Genomic DNA, 22,327 nt, shown 5'->3' with positions numbered 1-22,327 from the left:
GTTGATGGAGGGGATGGGGGGGTTTGATGGGGTGGATGGGGGGGTTTGATGGGGGGGGCTTGATGGGGGGGATGGGGGGGGGCTTGATGGGGGGGGCTTGATGGGGGGGATGGGGGGCGGCTTGGTGGGGGGGCTGGATGGGGGGGCTTGATGGGGGGGATGGTTTTGATGGGGTGTTGATTGGGGGGGGAGTGGGGGGGCTTGATGGGGGGTGGATGGGAGGATGGGGGGGCTTGATGGGGGGCTGGGTTTGGGGGGTTGATGGAGGGGATGGGTTGGGGGGCTTTGGGAGGGTTTTGGGGAGATGGGTTTGATGAGGATGGGTTTGGCGGGTTGGTGTGGTTTGGGCGGATGGGTTTTTTTGGCGGGTTGGGGGGGTGATTTGGTGGGATGGGGGTGTTTTGGCTGGGTGGGTGGCTTTGGCAGGGGGTGGGGGGAGGGGCTGAGGGGGTTTGGCGGGAGGTTTTGGGCGGTGGGGTGGTTGAGAGGGCTGGGTGGGAAGGTGCTGGGCAGGATGGTGTAAGGGGGTTGCTGGGGCGGGGTTTGCCGGGCAGGATGGTGGGATTTTGGCAGGATGGGGGTCTTGGTGGGGTTTGGCCGAGGTGGGTGGGGGGTTTTGGTGAGCAATTTTGTGGGGGTGGACACGTGGTGGATTTGGCAGGGGCTGGGGAGTTTTGGCGAGAACTTTGCTGGGGGTAGGGGGTTTGGCGGGGTGATGCTGTGGTTATCTGTTTACAGCAAATTCTCAGGCGTTTTGAATGCTAACCTCCCCCCACCTTGTGCGCTGTCAGTGTTCCCCTGTGTTACAACAGTGACTACATTTCAACGAAGAGTTCCTTTAAATGCCCCAAGGCATTTCACAGGAGCATCATGAAAGGACACATAAAAGACAGGCAAGCGATGATCAAAAGCTTGGTCAAAGAGACAGTTTTTAAGGATCATCTTAAATGTTGAGGGAAAAAGTGAGAGAAGGTGGTTTAGGGAGCGAATTCCAGAGCCTAGAGCCTGTATCTGAAGGCACAGTTGTTTCAGGGGTGAGAAGATGCAGGGATGCTCCTGACACAGTATAAAACTTAGTCCTGTCTCTCAGCCTATTTCCTCTGCTGCAGTTTAAGGTATTCGTGTTGCTTAATGAAAACACAGCAGTGTGGTGCTTTTAAAGATTTTTTTCCCAAAAATATACCGTATAAAATTGGTAAAGGTACATTACATCACAGTTCAAATTTGACATTACATAAAGTGCAATACGGTTCAGGATCTTTCACGGGTTTACAATTACAAAATTCATTTCATGTCAAACATACCATCTGAGGGGGAGGTGGTGGTGTAGTGGCATTGTCACTGGACTAGTAATCCAGAGACCCAGGGTAATGCTCTGGGGACACAGATTCGAATCCCACCACCATGGCAGATGGTGAAATCTGAATTCAATGAAAAAAAAATCTGGAGTTAAAAGCCTAATGATGACCATGAAACCATTGTCATTAAAAAAAACCCATCTGGTTCACTATGTTCTTTAGGGAAGGAAACCTGCTGTCCCTACCTGGCCTGGTCTACATGTGACTCCAGACCCACAGCAATGTCTGCGGTTGATTCTTAAAAAAAAATGCTGGAGGGAAATTAGGGATGGGCAATAAATGCTGGCCTTGCCAGCAATGTCCATGTCCTGTCAATGAATAAATAAATAAAAACAAATAGAATAATAAAAAAACTTGGTTTCCAAACCCTCGGTATACTATGGTGGGCGTTAAACAGTGACCTTTCCCTATTGAACCTCTTCAGTGGCTGCTCCAACCTTTGGTTCATCTGTCAGCATGTAGCCCTGGACCTTGGAATGTCGGTTGTCGACAGCTCTTTGCACTGGAGGACCAGCAGGTTTTGGGCAGACCAAAGAGCGTCTTTCACTGAATTGATGGTCCTCCAGCAGCAGTTGATGTTTATCTCCGTGCGTGACCATAGGACAGCCCCCTGGAGCACAGAGTTCTGCGTCACGGAGCTACTCGGGATGTGCATCAACAAAGATCTTTCCAGACCTGCTTTACAAGGCACATTCCGGAAGGAGGAGCTGAGACTCTAGGCGTGTGGGGAGAATCTGACGGAGAGTGCGCTTCTCACCACCACCCAAACGACATCTTGGTGCTTGTTTGAAAGTTTTGGCAATGAGGCATTCTGCCAAATGACTTTGACAGTCTGCTCAGGGAACAACCCGACAGGACCCACCATCTTTTCCTGCAGGGCCTCGAGGACGTTACATGCAGACCACTGCCTGATAGACTTGTGGTCAGACGCGTTTTCAGCACAAACCTTTGGGTCGTTTGGTGCTTTTTAAGATACAGATTTGCTAAGCTACCTAATCGAATAGATTTTGTGTGTGTTGATAGAAAGACTTAAATTTATATAAAGCTTCTGACAGCCTCAATCTTTTACAGCCAATTAAGTACTTTTGAAGTGTAACCACTATTACTAAATGTAGGAAATACAGCAGCCAATTTAGACACAATAAGATCCCACAAACAGAAAGTGATAATGACCAGGCACTCTGCTTTAGTGATGTTGGTTGAGGATAAATATTGGCCAGGACATCGGGGAAAATTTCCCTGCTCGTTTTTTTTTTTCAAAATAGCATCATGAAACCTCTTGTGCCCACCTGAGAGGACAGAGGAGACCTTGGTTTAGTGACTGATCCAAAAGGTGGCACCTCCTATGGAGTGCTAGCCAAGATCTTTTGTGAAAGAGTCTCTGGGATGGGATATTGAACCCACGACCTTTTGACTCAGGAGCTGAGAGTGCTGCCCTCTGAACCACGCTTGATACCGAAGGCAGCTTGGAGGGAAGTGTAGCAGAGATGATGATGCCGTCAGCCTTTGATTTATAGATTTGAACTTGATCGCTAACCAGGCTAAAATGTGTGTGAAGTGAAAAGTTGCTGCTGGTTTGACGCTGGGGAGTTCAGAAGCTTGTTGGGGCTGCAGCATTGACAACAATTCCTTGTAGCTTGAAATAAATATCTTTGAGAGAATGGTGTGCATTTAGAGTGAGGTGTGAGGTAATGAGAGACCTCGGATGGTTCACTCAGTCATCAGTTGAGCCCTTAGCAATATTTTCAGGGACAATGGTTTCTATTTCCGTTTTATTCTTTAGATGAGGTTGATGGGTGATTTGCTCTCAGGTGCCGGTCTATGGTGGTCCTGAGCCAGATTCGGGAGGTAACTCTTTTAAAGTTTCCTCCCCCACCCCCCAACACCCGCCCACTAATGCAGGGCAGTAGAGGATTAAGACCAGGTTTAGTTCATTGAGGATTAAATATTGGCCAGCACAACTGCTCTTCCTCGAGCTAATATCACAGACTCTTTTACATCCACTTGGTAGGGCAGACAGGGCCTCGGTTCAACATCTCAGCTGAAAGATGGCACCTCCGACTCTCTCAGTACTGCACTGGAGTGCCAGCCTGGATTTTATTTTCAAGTCTTTGGAGTGGGACTTGAACCCACCGCATTCTGCCTCAGGAAAGAGAGTTGACCACTGTGCTGTGGCTAATAGACTCTAACATTCAGCTCTAATGGTGGATCCAGACTGCAGCAGCTTTTGTTTGGTACAGCCACTTGCCTTAGTCACTCTCGGACTGCCTTCATTGCCTTTGTGATCTATTAATCTGTTAGGGGGAGACAGTGGTAATATTGATCAACCAATAATCCAGAGCCCAGGCTAATGCTCGGTGGACATGGGTTCAAATTCCACCATTGCAGCTGCTGGAACTTAAATTCAATTAATAAAATCTGGAATCGAAAGCTAGTCTCAGTAATGGTGACCATGAAACTATCATCGATTGTTATGAAAACCCATCTGGTTCACAAATGCCCTCTAGATCAATCTGCCGTCCTTACCTGGACTGGCTTGCATGTGATTCCAGACCCACAGCAAAGTGGTTGAATGTTAACTGCCCTCTGAAATGGCCGAGCAAGCTACTCAATTCAAGGGATGGGCAACAAATGCTGGCCTTGCTGGCAAGGTCCACATCCCATGAAAGAATTTTTAAAAAGCCTTTATCCCCACCTTCCCAACTTTTGTGAGTTGTCTTTTTCGACCGGTAAGTTGAGTACAATCCAAAACAGTTCAACGATAGGCTGTTGATTTAATTTTATTTTGTAAATAGTACTCAAGATTTTGTCTGACCAAAGTGCTGTATGCTTTGAGTATGACTTCTTCCATTTAATTGTAGTTTAAAACCCTTGGCTCAGTGAGTCGCACTATGACCCAGAAGGTTGTGAGTTCAAGTTTCACTCCAGAGACTTGAGCACAGAACATAAGCTGACTCAGATGAGACATTAAACAGAGGCCCAATCTCCAACATTAAAGATCTTATGAGGTGTTGTTCCTTGTTTCCTGGTCAATTCCTGGTAATTTGCTCAACCAACACGAAACATGATCTGGTCATTTATTTATTGCTGTATGTGGGAGCTTGCTTTGTCCAAATTGGCTGTTGTGACCTTAACTCCACTTTCCTGCCAATCTCCCATAACCGTTGACTCCCTTGTTAACCAAAAATCTGTCCAACTCAGCCTTGAAATAAATTCAATGATGCAGCCTCCACTGCTCCTGGGCTAGAGAATTCCAAAAGCTCACGACCCTCTGAGAGAAGAAATTCTTCCTCATCTCTGCCTTAAATGGGTGACTCCTTATTTTGAAACTGTGCTCCCCAGTACTAGATTCCCCCACAAGGGAAAAATTCCTCTCAGCATCGACCCTATCAAGCCCCCTCAGAATCTTATTTTTCAATAAGATCACCTCTCATTCTTCTAAACTCCAGTGAGTATAGGCCCAACCTGCTCAACAGTTCCTCATAAGACAACCCCTTCATTCTAAGAATCAGCCTAGCGAACCTTCTCTGAACTGCTTCCAGTATAACTATGTTCCTCCTTAAGTAAGGTGAGCATAAGTGCACACAGTACTGTTGTTGTGGTCTCACCAATGCCCTGTGCTACCTCAACCACCTTGAAGCTATTTTACCACCATGCTTGTGGTACTTGCATCACAACTTTTTTTTCTCCCTGTGTACAAGCTAATTGAGTAATGTCTGTGAATTTGATCAGCTTACAATTAGTTCCTGAATCCCAAGTCATTAGTATAACTCAAAAATAGCAGGTCCCAATACTGCTCCCTGAGCCACCCTATTTGCTACTTTCCCCAATTAAATGCAACCCCCTTAACAGATACCTACAGTTTCACAGCCTTTAGCCAATCTCTTATCCATTGACATATTTGATGCGGGATTCCATTATTAACTTGGTCCGGATGAATCCCTGGTCTGCATTTTAGCATGATGTACGGGATCACTAACTCTGCTCTGTCTGTGCCCTTTTACAAATGTGGATGGCACAGCATATATGCGCTACAGCTTGGCAGAAAGTGGGGGTGGGTATTATGTCTTGTTTCGTTGAGTTTGGAGTTACCAAATGTACCGGCACCTACGCTGCTGTACTGAGGGTGTTTGGAGAAGGTGATGAAAGGAAAAAGTACTTTTTCTCACACCAGTTTTCTTCAATGTACTTCAATTTATTTTATTTAATGAATATTGATTATACTGATTTTGCACTCTGTCCAATGGGCCCAATTTTAACGTATCCAGACAGTTAGGAAACTCTCAGGATTGGGGTGCAATATTGGTTTTACACCCTGCCTTATCTTTACTCGCCCTTGAAATCAATGAGTATTATTAGGGTGGGTGTTAACATCGCCCCCGCTGACTGTTTGCTGAATGTTTGTGTGCGGCCCACTCCAGTAACTCCTCCAATCACACAACATTTGACAAGCTGCCACAGCTCTTAAACAAAAATATCCAGCAGAACTGAGGGAGAAGAATTAAGTAGATAAATAAAATTATAACCAGCTTTAACTGTCACCTTCCCCTGTGGTCTTGCACTGTGGGAAATGAGACCAAATGCAGTCTTCCCAGTAAGTGGGGCTAAGGGATGGAGTATAATTGGATCAGGGCTTACGTGGTATAATTCTGTACCGTCCATTTGCTGCTGCTGCTTGTAGCTACTTCTACCAGCAGATTTACTGTCATGGTGTGCCACATTCATCTGTCTTATGCCATCCTCACACTCCCCAGTAGCTGGTCTGCAACTGCTCTGAGAAGTCTGTCGTCCACCTACACCTCGGTCGACCCCTCTTTCTGCTGCCCTCCGCTTTGCTCTCCAGAAGAGACCTCTGTAGGTTTACAGCTCTGATCAAATAGCTGAAATACTGACGTTTTCTTTTTCAGGTGCCACTTTGCAGAGATCTTTTTGTTCTTGCATTTTCAAGCCTCTTCACTAGTCTGATGGTCTGTATATGGACTTTTAAGCAAACGTCTTAGCATCCACATTTCAAAAGCCTCTATTTTCTTCCACAGACTTTTACTTATTGTCCAGGATTCTGAGGCACACAGGAAGGTAGATGGAATGTAGCGCCTTAAGAGTTACTTCCTTGTTACAAGCTTGAGTTTCCTTGTTGCTGACATATGAAGGGTTTTATGAATAAAGGTATAGAATAAAAGACTTAAGATATGGCTTTCAATCAATTTCTCCAAGGCAATTGTTAGGCCACAGCTTGGCTGTTGTATGCAGTTGTTGACCATTACAATACAGAAAGAAAATGAAGAGTCATACGCACTCAAAACATTAACCCTGTTTCTCTCTCCACAGATGCTGTCAGATCTGCTGAGTTTTTCCAGCATTTTCTGTTTTTATTTTATATTAGAGTGGACAATGTACTGGGTGATGCTACTGTTGATAAATTAATTATGAGGAGAGGTGTGAGGTACTGAGATTATTTTCACTGGAGTAAACAGGACCTACAATAGGTGTTTTTCAAATTCCGAAGGGCTTCGTGAACTGGGAAAGACAATTTCTGCTAGTTTTAGAGTCCGTGTACTCTATTTTTTCCCTGAGAATTAAAAGTATTTTTTATAGATAATTTGAGTTTTCACCCATTTTTCATCCGATGCCATATTCTTTTGCACTGCTCATGGGCAGGTCAAAACAGTCTTCAATGCTGATGTATTCCTGAATATTACAAAGTGCATGAGTGCCTTATTACCACTATAGACATGTGAGACATTATAGAGTGAGAATAAGGTCTCAAGTGGCTCGGTTTTCCACAACTAACCCACAAATGGTGTGTAATCATCTGGATTCATAGGAGGTGACACCAGATACCCAGGAGGACGTGGCCACTGAACCAGCTCTCGGGGAAATAGTGTCAATGCAACATCCCAAAGAGGTGCCAAAAGCATGGTTATCGACCTTTTACTTTGGTATAAAGGATATTTAAATTAATAAGTTGGAGAGAATTTTAACAGACGCTGTCAAAGTTAAGAATGTAACAATGACAAAATTGCTCATCCAAGTCCCATTTCAGGATCCAGTGGCTCTTTTCCTGGTGCCAACACTTATCATGTTGGTTTTCTTATCTGTGGTTCTTTTCCATGGTTCTCTGTTTTGTATGTAATAAGGCACTGGATGGCAGGGGAGGGGGGGAATAAAATAGTTTTGCTTAATGGTCTTTTTTGTCTCTACTCAGTAAAGCTTTTTGTGTATCTCTTGAAAGAGCATAATTTGACTTGACTTGGCACTTGTCCGGAATTTAAATAGAAAGGCGTGTGACTAAAACATCATAAATTATTGAACACTTTTTGTATTCTAGATTCCCGGAAAGAGAAAGAGCTGCGAGGAACACTGAAAGCTGAAGTAGAAAGGTACCGGGCTTAGCCACATGACTGCAGCTTGCTTCTGTTTCTTTGCTGCTGGAGTACAGATATGGTGTAATCTTAAGATAGTTGCTTTTTTAAAAAAAAAAACATCTTAAGCCAACTTGTGCTTTAAAATTTTTGCTATTGGTATTTTGCCTGGCAGCTGCACCCCTTGGTTGCACTGCAGCGAAAACCAAGCAATATCTATGCCAGGATGTAAATTCTTTGCCATTTCTCCATGTGCCAGTATTATACAGCCCATGCATGTATCTCCTGCCATATATCTGCTTTCTATATTTATCTTTATCTGCTCTTCCCTTCCTTGTATTACCTCTGCAGAGATCCGTGCACCTCATCACTTGTATTCTTCACGCAGGGTGCAAAAATTTGACAATTGTTTTTAAAATGTTTTCTCAAAGAATCATCTAAAACTTCAGAATATTGTGAATTATGGCTCGAATGGGCCAGTAAACACATCGATAATGCCCCGACCCACCTGTAGCCACTACGGTAAACAGTCACTGCACCAGTCAAAATCGATAATTCATGTTCACCCAAAAATCATAGGAGAAGTGGAAGAGCCAATTTTTCAACAAAGTAAAAACTTCCGCAATTCAGAACATCAGTTTTTAATTCTTGTTTATGGGACGTGGGCATCCCACCCCTAATTACCCTTGATTTTGGCTTGCTGGGCCATTTCAAAGGGCAGTTAAGAGTTGTCAATATTGCTGCGGGCCTCTAGTCATATGTAGGTCAGACTAGGTAAGGATGGCAGATTTCCTTCCCTAAAGGACATTAGTGAACCAGGTGGGTTCTTACGGTGATCAAAAACAGTTTCGTGGTCACTATAACTGAGACTAGCTTTAATTCCAGATTTGATTAATTGTGGTGGGATTTGAACCCATGTCCCCAGAGCATTGATCTGGGCCTCTGGATTACTAGTCCAGTGACATTACCACTAAACTACTATTCATCAGGGGGAGCCTCTTTTACTTCAAGGCAGTGCCACATTACTCATTTAAGATTATTGTCACTAGTTTACAAAGCATATTGCTCCTATTCCAGTCTCCACTATTATGCCAAGCATAGTGCACAATATTGTTCTTTTGCTCTTCTGTGTAGTCAATAATGGAGCTTATGTAAGGAGGGAAGGAAATTTTTAATTTAAACTAAGATGATATTTTTACTTAACTTCCTTTCTTTCTTCTCCATTCCTGAAGCCTCTTCCGGGTTTGTCCTTCCTCAACACAACAGGTTTCCATGCCTCTGGCATTGCATTTATAGATCCATCCACAAGCAAATTTGCAAGAAGATCTGGGAGATGTGCTACAGTTAGTGCCTCCTAATGACAGCGCAGCTAAGGTCACCCGACCTGCTCTACTCCAGCCAAAAATAAATGAATTAGTGATTGTTTTCCTTCCACCTCTGTCTGAACCAGTTTCAAAACAGACTGCAAGAACAAAGATGTAAACTAATGCACCTCCCAGGTTTAGTGTTTGATTGTAGTGTTTGAAATCCATCATTCCCTTAAAAGGTTAAATGATTCTTTTTGGTAATTGATTCAGTCTGACTAATGGAGACAAACTTCTCACCGGTTGTGCTCAGAACTGACTCCTTTAACAACCAAAGAACATTATTTCTGTCTGTGTCTGATGGCAACATTCAATCATTTGCCATCAACATGCATTTAAATAGACAATCTTTTTTTGTCACGTACTGTCGAGCTCAATGCCGTGTGTTAGAGACAATTCTATGAGCCTTGGAGAGCTTGGCTTTTTGTGGTTGGATGGGGCGACGTTGCTCTTAGGGCAACTTGCGTTTGGAACCTAAGAACTTGCTTTTGACGAGCAAGATCAATACCTCATTATTGCTTGAACCAAAAAAATGATTGTCAGCGGTGAAATGGGATGAGTATCAGTCGGAATTAGGTTTGCATTGCTTCCCCAGACTGCTGCATTACCAATGTAATGTAATAAAATAAAAGCTCTGTGTAAACACTTGGCAGGAGTAGACATGTTTCCCCTGGGCCCCAGCAAAGCATAAAAAGAGGGCCAAAATACTATTTGTGAACAGTTCAGAAGAGGCCATTCTCACACCATGACTGTGCATGGTGCACATGCCTTAAGTGGGGAGAAAATAACTTGAGCACATCTGGGTGGAGATGGAAGGGGAGAAAAGGAGTGTGAGCGAATTTATTTTATGCATGGTTTTTAGGTTGGTGCTGTTTTAAGTGGAATTCAAAATAATGAGCCAAAGAACGTCTTAAACAATATGGTGTATGTTCATATCATCTTTCTTCTCCAGGAAAATCAATAAGGAAGATGTAGTAATTATGGATTCTCTCAATTACATCAAAGGTATGACTATTAATTTATTAATCTGATTCTTTGGTGTACCAATGTGTTCCTTTTTAAAAAAATTTCTGGACAATGGTATGTGGAATGGATCATAGGTGTGGAGTGCTACAATAATCTCTCCCATCTGCCATGAACCCTGCTCCCCAGCCCAGGAGAGAATGGAAGGTAAATCCGAGATTGTTGAGGATCAATAACAGCCGGTGTGTGGGAGAAGGGGAAAATAATGGGGACATTTACCATCAAACAGCAGATAACTTGGTGCATGGGCTTGAATAGGATCCTCAATGATTACCTGCATGGATTAGTGGCAGCAAGATACTTGACTGAGAGCACTTCAGGGTTATTTTAATGATACATAGTGTTGTAAACAGTGAGAACGTGCGTGCGTGTGTATCTCCAATATGTTCCCTGAACTTGTCTGTGGACTTGATGTATTTCGAACATTGGGGTGATGGCCGGGAGTTACCAATCTACAGTACCACCATTAACTCTCAAATTAACCTGACGGTGTGTTTAGATTCTAATTGACCTTCAGAATGTACCTGGAAAAACTCAGCAGGTCTGACAGCATCTGATCTCTGCATCTGTTCTGATGGAGAGTCATTTGGACTCGAAACGTTAACTGTGTTCCTCTCTGCAGATGCTGTCAGATCTGCTGAGTTTTTCCAGGTATTTTTGTTTTTGTTTTGGATTTTCAGCATCCGCAGTTTTTTGCTTTGACCTTCAGAATGTGCCTGTTTACAGTAATTAGTTTTTGTGGTGATAAAGAGGCAGATTCAGTTGTAATGTGCTCACTCCTGAGTTCGAAGATTTTGAGTTCAAGTCCCACTCCAGAAACAGGAGCACAAAATCGAGGCTGATATCGCAGTACTGAGGAAGTGCTGCCCTGTTGGAGGCACATCTTTTGGATGAACACACTAACATACAAATTAGGAGCAGGAGTAGGCCACTCAGCCCTTCGAGCCTGCTCTGCTGTTCAATAAGATCATGGCTGATCTGATTGTAACCTCAACTCCACATTCCTGTCTAACCCCGATAACCTTTCACCCCCTTGTTAATCAAATATCTGTTTACTTCTGTCTTACAAATATTCAAAGATTCTGTTTCCACCATCTTTTGAGGAACAGAGTTCCAAAGATTCAAGACCCTCTGAGGGGGAAGAACAATTTCTCCTCATCTCTGTCTTAAATGGGCGACTCCTTATTTTTAGACAGTGACCCCCTAGTTCTAGATTCTCCCACAAGAAGAAACATCCTCTCCACATCCACCATATCAAGACCCCTCAGGATCTTGTATGATTCAATCAAGTCGCCTCTTACTCTTCTAAACTCCAGTGGATACAAGCCTAACCCGTCCAGCCTTTCCTCATAAGACAACCCTCCCATTCCGGGTATTAAGTCTAGTAAACCCCCTCTGAACTGCTTCCAATGCAGTTACGTCCTTCATTAGATAAGATGTCAAAATGTCATCTTAGGTGGATGTAACATATCCACATCACTATTCGAAGAAGAGCAGGGGACACAGCAAGGTTCCGCAAACAGCATTGTAACATTGACTAGATAATCTGCTTTAGTAATTGGCTGGGACGTTGAGAGGAACTCACTTGCTCTTCTTTCAAAATGTCATAGGATCTTTTAACATCCACCTGAGAGGACAAACAGGCTTTCTAATTCAAGTCTGATCTAAAGGAGGAGCTATATAGCATTCCATCACTGTTGTACCGGGGTACAGTATCAGCCTAGATCAAATCCTCAAGTTGTGCTTAAACTCATGGCCCACTGAGAGAGATTAATTGATTGGGTGTTTAGTCTGGAGGTGCTGCACCAATTTAGTCTTTTCAATTGCTGGTGTATTTTAGTGCAGGCTCATCTGTGAAATCCCCATTGTTAATTTGGCTGGCTCAGTCATTTGACTATCTCAGATATCAAAGCTGTGACTAAACGGTGCCACTGAAGCCCATTATACCCAGACTGGCTATGTGACGCACTGTTTGCATTCAGAAGGCTACTAATGTCCACAGCTCTAAATATATAAACTAAACTTTAAGAAAAGGGAAGTCTGCAGAGTGGAATACTATTTTATTGATAGTTTCTATCTATTTTGTACTGAAGAATAGTTACCCTGCAAAAATCCTAATGAAGCATCGATTTACTGACCTAAGTGAAATATTGGTTCTTGGGGATGATGTACTGATGTGGCTTTATTTTGACTGTTTTTGGACCCTGATTATCTTTGACACAAGTGTAAGCCTCCCGCCCCTACAGAGTCTCCCAATCCAGCTACTAAAATCCTCCCAAGTTTCTGATGGTCTCATACGGATTTATGTAGGACCTTCTATGTGTAGGGACAATTGTCACTACAGTGAAAATAGATGAAAGTAGATGAATCCCAGGCTTGAGGAACACCTCCCCCTCCCTTGCCAGTTTTGAACAGGGTTAATGTAACAGGGTTAAAAGAGGAACGTGCGATTTTCCTGCACACAGAACTGGTACACTCCCTGCGCATTATTCCAGCTAGGACCGCCTTATAGGGTTATTTGGAGCTGAGTGTGGGGAAGTATCTCTCCATATCAACAAATATCTGTAGGAGCACATAGGGAGCCGGGGGCACTTTTTAAAAATTCACTCTCCTCCCACTCTGCCATGGGGAACATTTCTTACCCATAACAGTGCCTTGAGTTGAAGATAAAATTCATTCTAGAATTCAGCTGATTTTTGTTGAACCTAAACGTAGTCTATGTAGGATTATCGCTTCATCTGGTTTGTCAGACTGGAGAAATTTATTAGCCAGCGTACTTCTGTTTTGTTTCTGTAATTGTGTATAGACTTTCAAAAGTCCATTGTAAAAACTATGGCGTGGAGGTAGTTAGTGAGTTAACCACCTCCTGTAAAGTGGTATGTGTCAATGCAGCTAGGGTACATCTATGTTAAGGGGGTTTCAACCTATGGCTCAGTAATGCACGAATGATCATGTGAGGAATGCATTAGCTTGTCATTTGTTATCTGATTGTGGGCTTGGTGCTGTAGGATTCATTTGTGTGTATTCCTCTTGTTGCGGTTTGGAAGTCAGTATCCTGATGTGTTTGTCAGTATTCAATTTGAACAGAAGTATTGAGGGGAAGAAACTAGAAATTGGCAGCACGAAACCAAAGAATGTTGGAGAGTGCTAATCGCATGCAATTAATTTTTAAAAGGGGCAGCAGATGTGAGGCGATGCCTCAGATGCCTCTCAGAGAGAGAGCGAGGCCGTGCCTTAAGTTAGTGCTTGCGTGTTTATATTTTATTTTCAGTACTGTTTTCAATTCTTTTATGAGGTGATATTTATAACTGGCTGTCTCTGCCCCTCTCAGAGGCCATTAATACAAAGAGGAGACAACTCACCAATTGGATACACTGAGGTAATGAGGGAGGGGGAGCTACGATTGAAGGTGCAAGGGCGACATCCAAATAGCGTTTGTGAAGAAGCTGCCAATTTAGCTTGTCCTAACTGATAAATCAGATGGTTGGGATCCTGCAGTAAATTAGCAGCTGAGCTGATAACGAAGCCCTTTATAATCAAGAGCCCAGACCAAAGTGACTTTTCATGTAACATTTCTTCTGAAGATGTGAAAATATTGACTCACTGTGTCTAATTTTGTTACAACAATGTGCATCTCTGTGACTGTTGTTCTTTTTAAATATAGGTTACAGATATGAACTTTTCTGTCTGGTAAAGCATGCACAGACTCCACACTGTTTGGTAAGTGGCCATTAGCATCTTTTTTTGGTATTGAATGTGAGAGATTAAATTAATTTGTTAGTGTACAGCTGCTAACTCAGGTCTGGTGGAATCTAAGACCTTCATAGATTTTAGTCTTTCTGCTGTCCTTTCCCCCTTTAAACATGACCACCAAACTGGAAAATTAGACTAGTTTCATGTAGAAATGTGAATTGGAGTTAATTGAATTCAAAGCCGTAATTCTTTTTATCTTTTTCACTGTATTCAGCAACCAAATGGAATGACTAATACTTCCGGTAAAATCCTTTAAGAATTGTCACATTTTAAAAAAAAACACTTTTCTTTCCCTCCCCACTCTTTGTCACGTCCAATCTCTGTACAGAAAGAAGAAGCAAATTTTAATTTATTTAAAACCTTTCCCATGCACAAGACATGCCAAAGTGCAATGTCTTTCTTTTCTTCATGAAATGTAGTCACTGCTGTTCTGCAGATGTGGCAACCAATTCATGCATAGCAGGGCCACACAAACAAAAATGGCTAGCTTTCGGTGGCATTGATTGTGGAATGAATGTTGGCCGGGACACTGGGAGAACTCCCCTATCCTCCTTCAAATGCGATAGTACCATTGGTTTCATTACATTCATCCTTACAGGCAGACAGGGCCTCGATTTTAATATCTCCTCTGAAACACAGCCCCACCAATTGTTGCACTCTCTGAGCTCTGCATGTGCGTAGCCACACAGCATCCGGAACAAACTCCGCAGTGCAACACACAGACCGCGCACAACCAACGTTCCCTTTAAGACGTGCGGCTGTACAGCAATCTTAAAGGGTCTACGCGATGCCATAAATAAACTGTGCACAACAAAAAGAAATTGCAGGGAACATTGCCTCTCAGCCTGAAGTGCACCCTCAGCACTCGCTGAAATGTCAGCCTAGTTTACTTGCTCAGATCCTCGAGGTTTTTAGGATTTTAACCATAACCTTGCAATTCAGGAGAGAACTGAGCCGCAATGATACTATGGGGCAACGCTCTGCTGACTTTGCTGTTGACATAGGAGGTGTTACAGCTGCCTTTTTTTTAACCTCCTCCCCACTTTTCAGGGACCCAAACACACCTTCCAGGTGAGACAGCAATTTACTTGTATTTTCAATTTAGTATGCTGTACTCACTGCTCATGGTGCTGTCTTCTACATCGGGGATGCCAAACACAGATTCGGTGAGCTCTTTGGTGAACACCTTCGTTCAGTCCACAAGTATGACCTTGAGCTTCTGATCGCTTGTCAGTTTAATTCTTGTCCCACTCTAACCTTTCTGTCCTCGGCCTCTTACATGGACATTCATTAGAATAGAGCAAGCTTGAAGAACAGCACTTTACCTTTCGATTAGGCTCTTTACAACCTTCTGGACTCAATTCCAGATCCTAATTACTGCTCCCACTTTTTTAGTGGGAGTTGCTAGCCATGGCTCTGCTGTTGCCATTCACACCTCTTCTAGACTCATCTTTTGTTTCTTTACTTGTCCCATCATCATCTCCTTTGCCTTGCACCATCATCATTTTCATCATTTAATCCCTCCTTGCCTTCCAGTCTGTCACAGATCTTCCCTTTTGTTTCTTCCTCCCCTTCTCCCTTTTCTTTTTCCCTGTACCTGCATAAAACCTGTGCCACCTCTAACTTTCCAATTCTGATGAAAGGTCATCAACCAAAGGTCATGTTAACTCTGGCTCTCCCTCCACAGATGCTGTCTGGCCTGCTGAATATTTACAACATTTCCTGTTTCTATTTAGGATTTTCAGTGTCTGCAGTATTTTACTTTTGTTAGAGTGAAACCTACCTCTTCAGGCACCTCCTGTTGAGGATGTGATTGGATTCGCTTTTGTAACAGTGATTTTGTTTGCCTCTAGATTCACTGTGATACTGCCGTCGACGTCTGTTCATCGTGGAACCAGCAGAGAGCGCCAGAGGAGCAATACTCCCAGGAAGTGTGAGCTCATCACTGCCTTCCTCCTCCTCCTCCTCCAGTGTTACAGCTACATTGTCCAGTCTGGTGTCTTTCCAACAACTGGACCTGGTGCGATGGTCTTGACTGGGAATCCACAGTGTTTCATTCATTGGCACTCTCCCCCCACACTATGCCAGATCTGTGTTGTTGGTTTAATTGTCTTGAGGCTACAGTTTTGACAGTGCTTCGTTGAGAATGTGTTAGAATTGCAGCTTTTGTAGATGATGATTCTTGGCTACTAGATATTACTCCTGGGTAACTGAGGCACATGTCTGCTTGCCCATACACACGTTGGAGGTGGGGGGGGGAGTTATTTGCATATCCCTCCCCATTCGTTGCCTGTGCTTATGCGGCATTTAATAGTCTGTGACCTTAATTGCAGAGCTGATTCTGACCTGGCCGAACCTGATTTTATTGCCCTGCTCCCATTGTGTGTCCCAGTTACTTTGTTGTGATTATTATGCACTGATGAGTGGAGACTTTGATTGTCTGGCCAATCAGTAAAGTTAGGAACTCTGTCGCTAGCATTGACATCACGGAGTTAAACGGTACCACTGCACATGGCACAGTGTGGACAGCAAACACAGCCTAAAATTTTACAGCACAGACCATTCAGCCCAACAGACTAGTGTTGATGCTTCACACGAGCCTCCTCCCAGCCACCTTCATCTAAGCCCTCTTAAAACAAAATTATCCCTCTGTTCAGTTTTCCTTTGTGTTTATTCACCTCCCCCTTAAATACATGCAGGTTGGTAACTCATTTCCTAGACACTGACACTTTCAGTTGAAACAGGACTGACTTTGTGCCCCCACTGCTATTTCTCTCTCTCTCTCTCTCTCTCTCTCTCTCCCCCCCCCCCCCCCCTCCCCCCACCCCCGCCAATGAATGCTTTGTAGCAACATGGCCCATCTGGGCCCCATCGGAGCACTGTACCTCTCATGGCTTCACCCCTCCCTATCTCTGTAATCTCCTCCAGCCCTACAACTCTCCCAGCTCTCTCCAGTTCTGGCCTCCTGCACATCCCCCTCTTTTAATTGCTCCACCACGGGTGACCGTGTTTCAGTTGCCCCTGCTCCCACGCTCTGGGATTCCCTTGCCCCCTCCTTTTTTTTTAAGACACTCCTTAAAACCTACCCCTTTGACCAAGCTTTTGATCATCTGCCCTAAGATGTGCTTATGATGCAGTTGGTAGCATTCACATCTGAGCCACAAGGCTGCAGCTTCAGGTTCCAAGGCTCAATTCCCACTCCAGGGCTTGAGCATAAAAATCAAGGTTGACACTCCGGGCTGCACTGTCTGAGGTGCTGACACTAAACTGTCTGCCCCCTTGTGTGGATCTTATTTTGAAGATGACCAGGGGAGCTAGCCTCTGTCATGGTCAATATTTATCCCTCGATCAACATCAGAAGAAAGAAACGCTTATCTGGTCATTATCGTTGTGCGAGCTTGTTGTGCATAAATTGGCTGCTGTGTTTCCTACATTACAGCTATAACTACATTTTCAAAAATACTTTTAACTGGCTGTAAAGCACTTTGAAGCATCAGCTGATTGTGAAAAGGGCTATATAAATTTAGTGAAGTTTTAGTTTTAGTGCAGCTCCCACGTCAAATTTTGTTTGATAACATTCCTGTGAAGTACCTTGGGGCATTTTATCAGGTTAAAGGAATTCAAGATGTAGCGTCATTCTGTAAGGCTCTCCCAGTCAATGTTTCAGTCTATCTCTATGCACAGTTTGAACCTTGAGCCTTTCGAGTTGCTTGTAACTTTTCCATCTGCTTCGCCATTCCTTTAGCCTCGACGCGCTGGTGATGCGATTCGAGGCACCAGAATCCCGGAACCGATGGGACAGTCCGTTGTTTACCATCCAGAAGGACGACACCCTCCCGTTTGAGGCGATAATCAACGCGATCTTCCACAGGAAAGCCCCACCGCCCAACCAGTCAACGCTAAACGTGAGCGAGGACAGCCAACGGCGCAATATGTATCTCGGGTTGTCAACCCTCCAGGATTGGCCTGGTGGCTTTGCAAATTTAAGCTGCATTTCCAGGGCACTGCTGTGAGCTAAGCAAGAAAAATCGCGAAGAAAATTAAAAACAAATGAGCGTTTTTAATTTTCTTTGCACATTTTGTTATTAATTTTATATATATACATATATATATATAGTTGGGGGAAGAAAGGCTTTTGGACCGATGGTCAAGAATCATGCAATTGGGTAATGGAGTCTTTTTTTTTTGCTTTCCCATTGTGTGTGTCATGGGGATTGACATATCGAGTGACCAATGGTGGGAATGCGGGGGTGTGGCGGTTGCAGGCAGGAGGTCATGTGATGACATCTCCAGGAATTTTCATTCATTTTCACTGTGGCCTTATTGGGGCTGTCGGCATCCTCTTGCTGTTTGGTTTTCCTCGAGCCTCCCTCGATCCTCGTCTCAATGTTATCCAATCATCCGATGTTTTCTCTTCTACCTCTTCTGTTTTTACCCTCAATTTCTCCTTCAGTTGTTGTCAGGACAAGGCTGTTGGGTCTTCGTTTCCAATACCTGTACTTGGCTACCTTCCTCTCACTAACTGTACGCTTATCTCTGCAATGGTGACCATGAAGCTACCTGCAGTCCATGTGGTGTACCCTACACCACATGAACTGCAGCAGTTCAAGAAGGCAGCTCACCACCTCCTTCTCAAGGGCAATTAGGGATGGGCAATTAATAAGACCATAAGACATAGAAGCAGAAATTAGGCCATTCAGCCCATCGAGTCTGCTCCGCCATTCAATCATGGCTGATAAGTTTCTCAACTCCATTCTCCCGCCTTCTAATGCAGGCCTAGTCAGCGACATCCACATCCCATGAATGAATTTAAAAAAAAAAATCATTGCCCTAAAAACCCCATCTGATTCACTAATGACCTTTGGGGAAGGAAACCTCCAGGAATATGTTCAAGTAAAGTTTGCAACTGCCTGTGTATCCCATGAACAGGTGACAGAGCACCAGGACTTGGACAATCCAATCGTAACATTCTCTTTATATCTTCAGTTCATAAAGATTGATTGTGAATTAGCTTTTAAAATTGGAATTCTTTGGAGCGAAGATAGTTGAGGGGATAGTGGTGTTCATAAATTGAGGGGTTTTGATAGGGTGGATGAGGAGAAACTGTTCCCAGTCTCAGGAGGGCTGGTAACTAGGGGATCCAGATTTAAGATAATTGGCAAAAAATCCAAGGGGAAGATGAGAATTTTCTTTTTACACACTGAGTTATGATCTGGAAGGGTGTTAGAAGCAGATTCAGTAGAAAATTTCAAAAGGGAATTGAGTAAATGCTTGAAACAGGATAATTCGCAGGACTCTGGGGAAAAAGCAGGGGAGTGGGACTCCTTGATCACTCTTTCAAAAGAGCCAGCATGAGCAAAATGGACTGAATGGCCTCCCTTAAGTGTTGTAAGTTCCATGCATTGGGTTAAAAGAGCAACATCCTTTTACGGGTTAGATATCAGTTGGGCACCTGGAGGCACTGTGTAGGTAGTGAGACAGTCTCTTTACTCCTTTGTTCGAATAATTAGACCAAGATTAATGTTTACCCTTTAATGTTCATTTTCAGCAACCACTTTCCTCTACGAACTTCATGTATGAGTTGGACAGAGTTACACAGGAGATGGTCATGGTAAGATTTTTTTTGGGAGAAATTGTACTTGTTCGTGATGGTTGGGAATTTATACTCCTTCAGCCACCAGTACCAGCATCTAGCGCCGTTCCTACCTTACAACAGTGACTGAAGGGGAGATGGTGGCATAGTGGTAATGTCACAGGATGAGTAATCCAGGGGACCAGGCTATTGCTGCAGTCAGGAATGCAAATCCCACCCACCACAGCAGCTGGTGGAATTTAAATTCAAATTGGAAGCTAGTCTCAGTGATGGTGATCATGAAACTATCATCGATTGTCTTAAAAACCCATCTGATTCACTAATGAGGCCCCATCTGCCTGCTCGGGTGGATGTAAAAGATCCCATGGCACTATTTCAAAGAAGGGCAGGGAAGCTCTCCCTGGTGTCCTGGCCAATATTGATCCCTCAACCAACACTACAAAAACAGATTATCTGGTCATTATCACATTGCTGCTTGTGGGAGCTTGCTGTGCAAAAATTGGCTGCTGTGTTTCCTACATTACAACCAGTGACTACACTTCAAAGTGCTTAATTGGCTGTAAAGTGCTTTGTGATGGCCAGTGGTCATGAAAAGTGCTATATAAATACAAGTTTTTTTTGGTGCACCTCTGGCTTGATAAACCAAGGATGATGTACGTAATCAGGTCCACCTTAGGCCCATCTCTTAATATTAACTTTGATTCTCTTCCATTTCTCACGCAAGCCATTCTAGTGGCTTCAATGCAGTTACTGGTTTAATGCCTCATGTTTTTCAGTTGTGTGGAGTTGGATTTAGGGTCCTTTCACCGTGTAACTGAGGGAGACCTTTATTTCATCACTGTGACCTGTAGATGGTCAGAAATGACAAATGCATTGCTTCTACCTGGTCTGGCATGTAGACTCTTCAGTATTTTCTCTTAATTATTTGTGCTTAAGTTGAGGGAGAAGGGGACAGAATATTTTGTATTTCATGGCGTCCTCATCAGTAGAAGTACAAGATGGGTGGAGGCCATTTCTGACTCCCCCCTCCCCCTTCATCTTTCCTATCGCTGCTGCCTATGGGTTGCCTGAGTGGACAAGAGATGTGTCTGGGGCAGTTTTATGCAGAAAAGGCATATCCCATGAACTGGGTTGAGACTAGTCAAACTTGGGAAGATGGTGGCGTAATGGTAATGTCACTGGACCAGTAATCCAGAGGCCCAGATTAATGGTCTGGGGGGAGCACAGGTTTAAATCCCACCACAGCAGCTGGTGGAATTTAAATTCAGTTAATAAAATTTGGAATTGAAAGCTCATCTCAGTAATAGCGACCACGAAACTATCATCGATTGTCGTAACAGCCTAATGTCCTTCAGGAGGGAAATCTCCATCCTTACCTGGTCTGGCCTACATGTGAGTCCACTCTAGCAAGCCACTCAGTTAAGGAATTGAGGAGGGATGGACAGCAAATACTGCTCATGCCTGTGACGCCTGCAATCCATGAGAGAATAAATGTAAAAAAAAACTAACTTTATAAAGGATCCTCTCAGCTAATGCACAGAGTGGGAATTGGATTTAAATACGGCCTAGATTGATGGGACAGAAGTCTAACCCACTGTGCCACCCTGTGCCCATCAACCACCCCCTTCCCCTGTAAACTGTCGCTGCTTCGCTTTGGGATGTTAATTGTCCTAAAATGTATTTTAAACTACTGTTCCTTTAAATCCCAGACAATATTAAACGCACAGAAGACAAGTGTACCAGGAGACCTGATAACGGTACCTGGAGCCAATGTGAAGATATCCTTTTAACCTTTTAAATACCATTAGGTACCCTTTTAATGTGTGCAATATTGTCCTTCAGTCTGAAGCTGTGTTTAAGTCCCACTCAAGGGACTTGAGCACAAGATATAGGCTGACACTTGATTAACTGAGTGGAAAAAAAACTACGGTAGATGGAGTTCAGTGTAAGAAGCGTGAGGTCATCCATCCTGGCTCTCAGAAGAATAGGTCAGAGTATTTTCCAAAGGCTGAGAGCTGGGAACTGTGAGGAGCTTTGAGATTTGGGTGCCAAATACAGAAATCACTAAAAATTTATGAACAAGATAGAAAATAAAATTCAAAGGGCTGATGGAATATAGCCATTATCTCGAGGGATAGAAATTCTGTGTAGTGTATATATAGTTTTTAGAATGCAAGTGGGATACTGCTTTCAGGTCTGGGCATTGCACCTCAGGAAGGATAGAATATCATTGCAGGTGGTGTAGCAGAGACAGAGAGTTAAATTGAGGACAGGTTGCATAGAGTAGGTTTGTGTTCCCTTGAATATATAAGATAAAGGGGTGATCTAATTGGGTGTTTAAGATAATTAAAGGATTTGTTAGGGTTGTGGTTGTGTTACATGTGGGGAGGTGATGGCATAGTGATATTGTTGCTGGACTAGTAATCCAGAGACCCAGGATAATCTCTGGGGATTGGGGTTCGAATCCTGCTATGGCATTGAATTTAAATTCAATAAATATCTGGAATTAAAAGTCTAATGATGACCATGAAATGATTGTTGTAAAAACCCATCTGATTCACTAATGTCCTTTAGGGAAGGAAATCTGCCGTCCTTACCTGGTCTGGCCTACATATAACTCAAGACCCACAGCAATGTGGTTGACTCTTAAAAGGAGCAATGGAACAATAAACAATGCGATGCCCACATCCCATGAATTAAAAAAAAATTCACTCTGAGTCCGAGTTGCAGTGGTAACTTTCACATGCGTGTTGTAGGCTGGAGCTATGGATAGTGATGGTAGAGGGTCACAGTAATCTCTCCAATCTTACTGCCTGCCATTGGCGTGTGTTGGAAGGACTTACAAGTTGAAACTCGACCTGTTTATGAATACAC

The 22,327-nt window shown here is 43.5% G+C and overlaps 1 protein-coding gene across 1 annotated transcript; it reads left to right on the top strand.

Moving 5' to 3' along the window:
* Positions 1 to 7,686: 7,686 nt before the first annotated feature.
* kti12 (KTI12 chromatin associated homolog) lies at positions 7,687 to 21,274 on the top strand (the record flags this gene model as incomplete). The annotated part of the gene is made up of 7 exons (XM_078537473.1): positions 7,687 to 7,738; positions 10,037 to 10,089; positions 13,772 to 13,827; positions 15,714 to 15,793; positions 17,606 to 17,765; positions 19,409 to 19,471; positions 21,163 to 21,274. Coding segments are annotated over 7 exons (545 nt in total), but the record flags the coding sequence as incomplete, so codon positions are not given.
* Between the last annotated feature and the right edge of the window lie 1,053 nt (positions 21,275 to 22,327).

Source organism: Cetorhinus maximus, unplaced genomic scaffold (genome assembly GCF_964194155.1).
Source record: "Cetorhinus maximus unplaced genomic scaffold, sCetMax3.hap1.1 HAP1_SCAFFOLD_2427, whole genome shotgun sequence".
NCBI lineage: Eukaryota > Metazoa > Chordata > Chondrichthyes > Lamniformes > Cetorhinidae > Cetorhinus > Cetorhinus maximus.
This window is presented reverse-complemented; position numbering and strand designations above follow the sequence as displayed.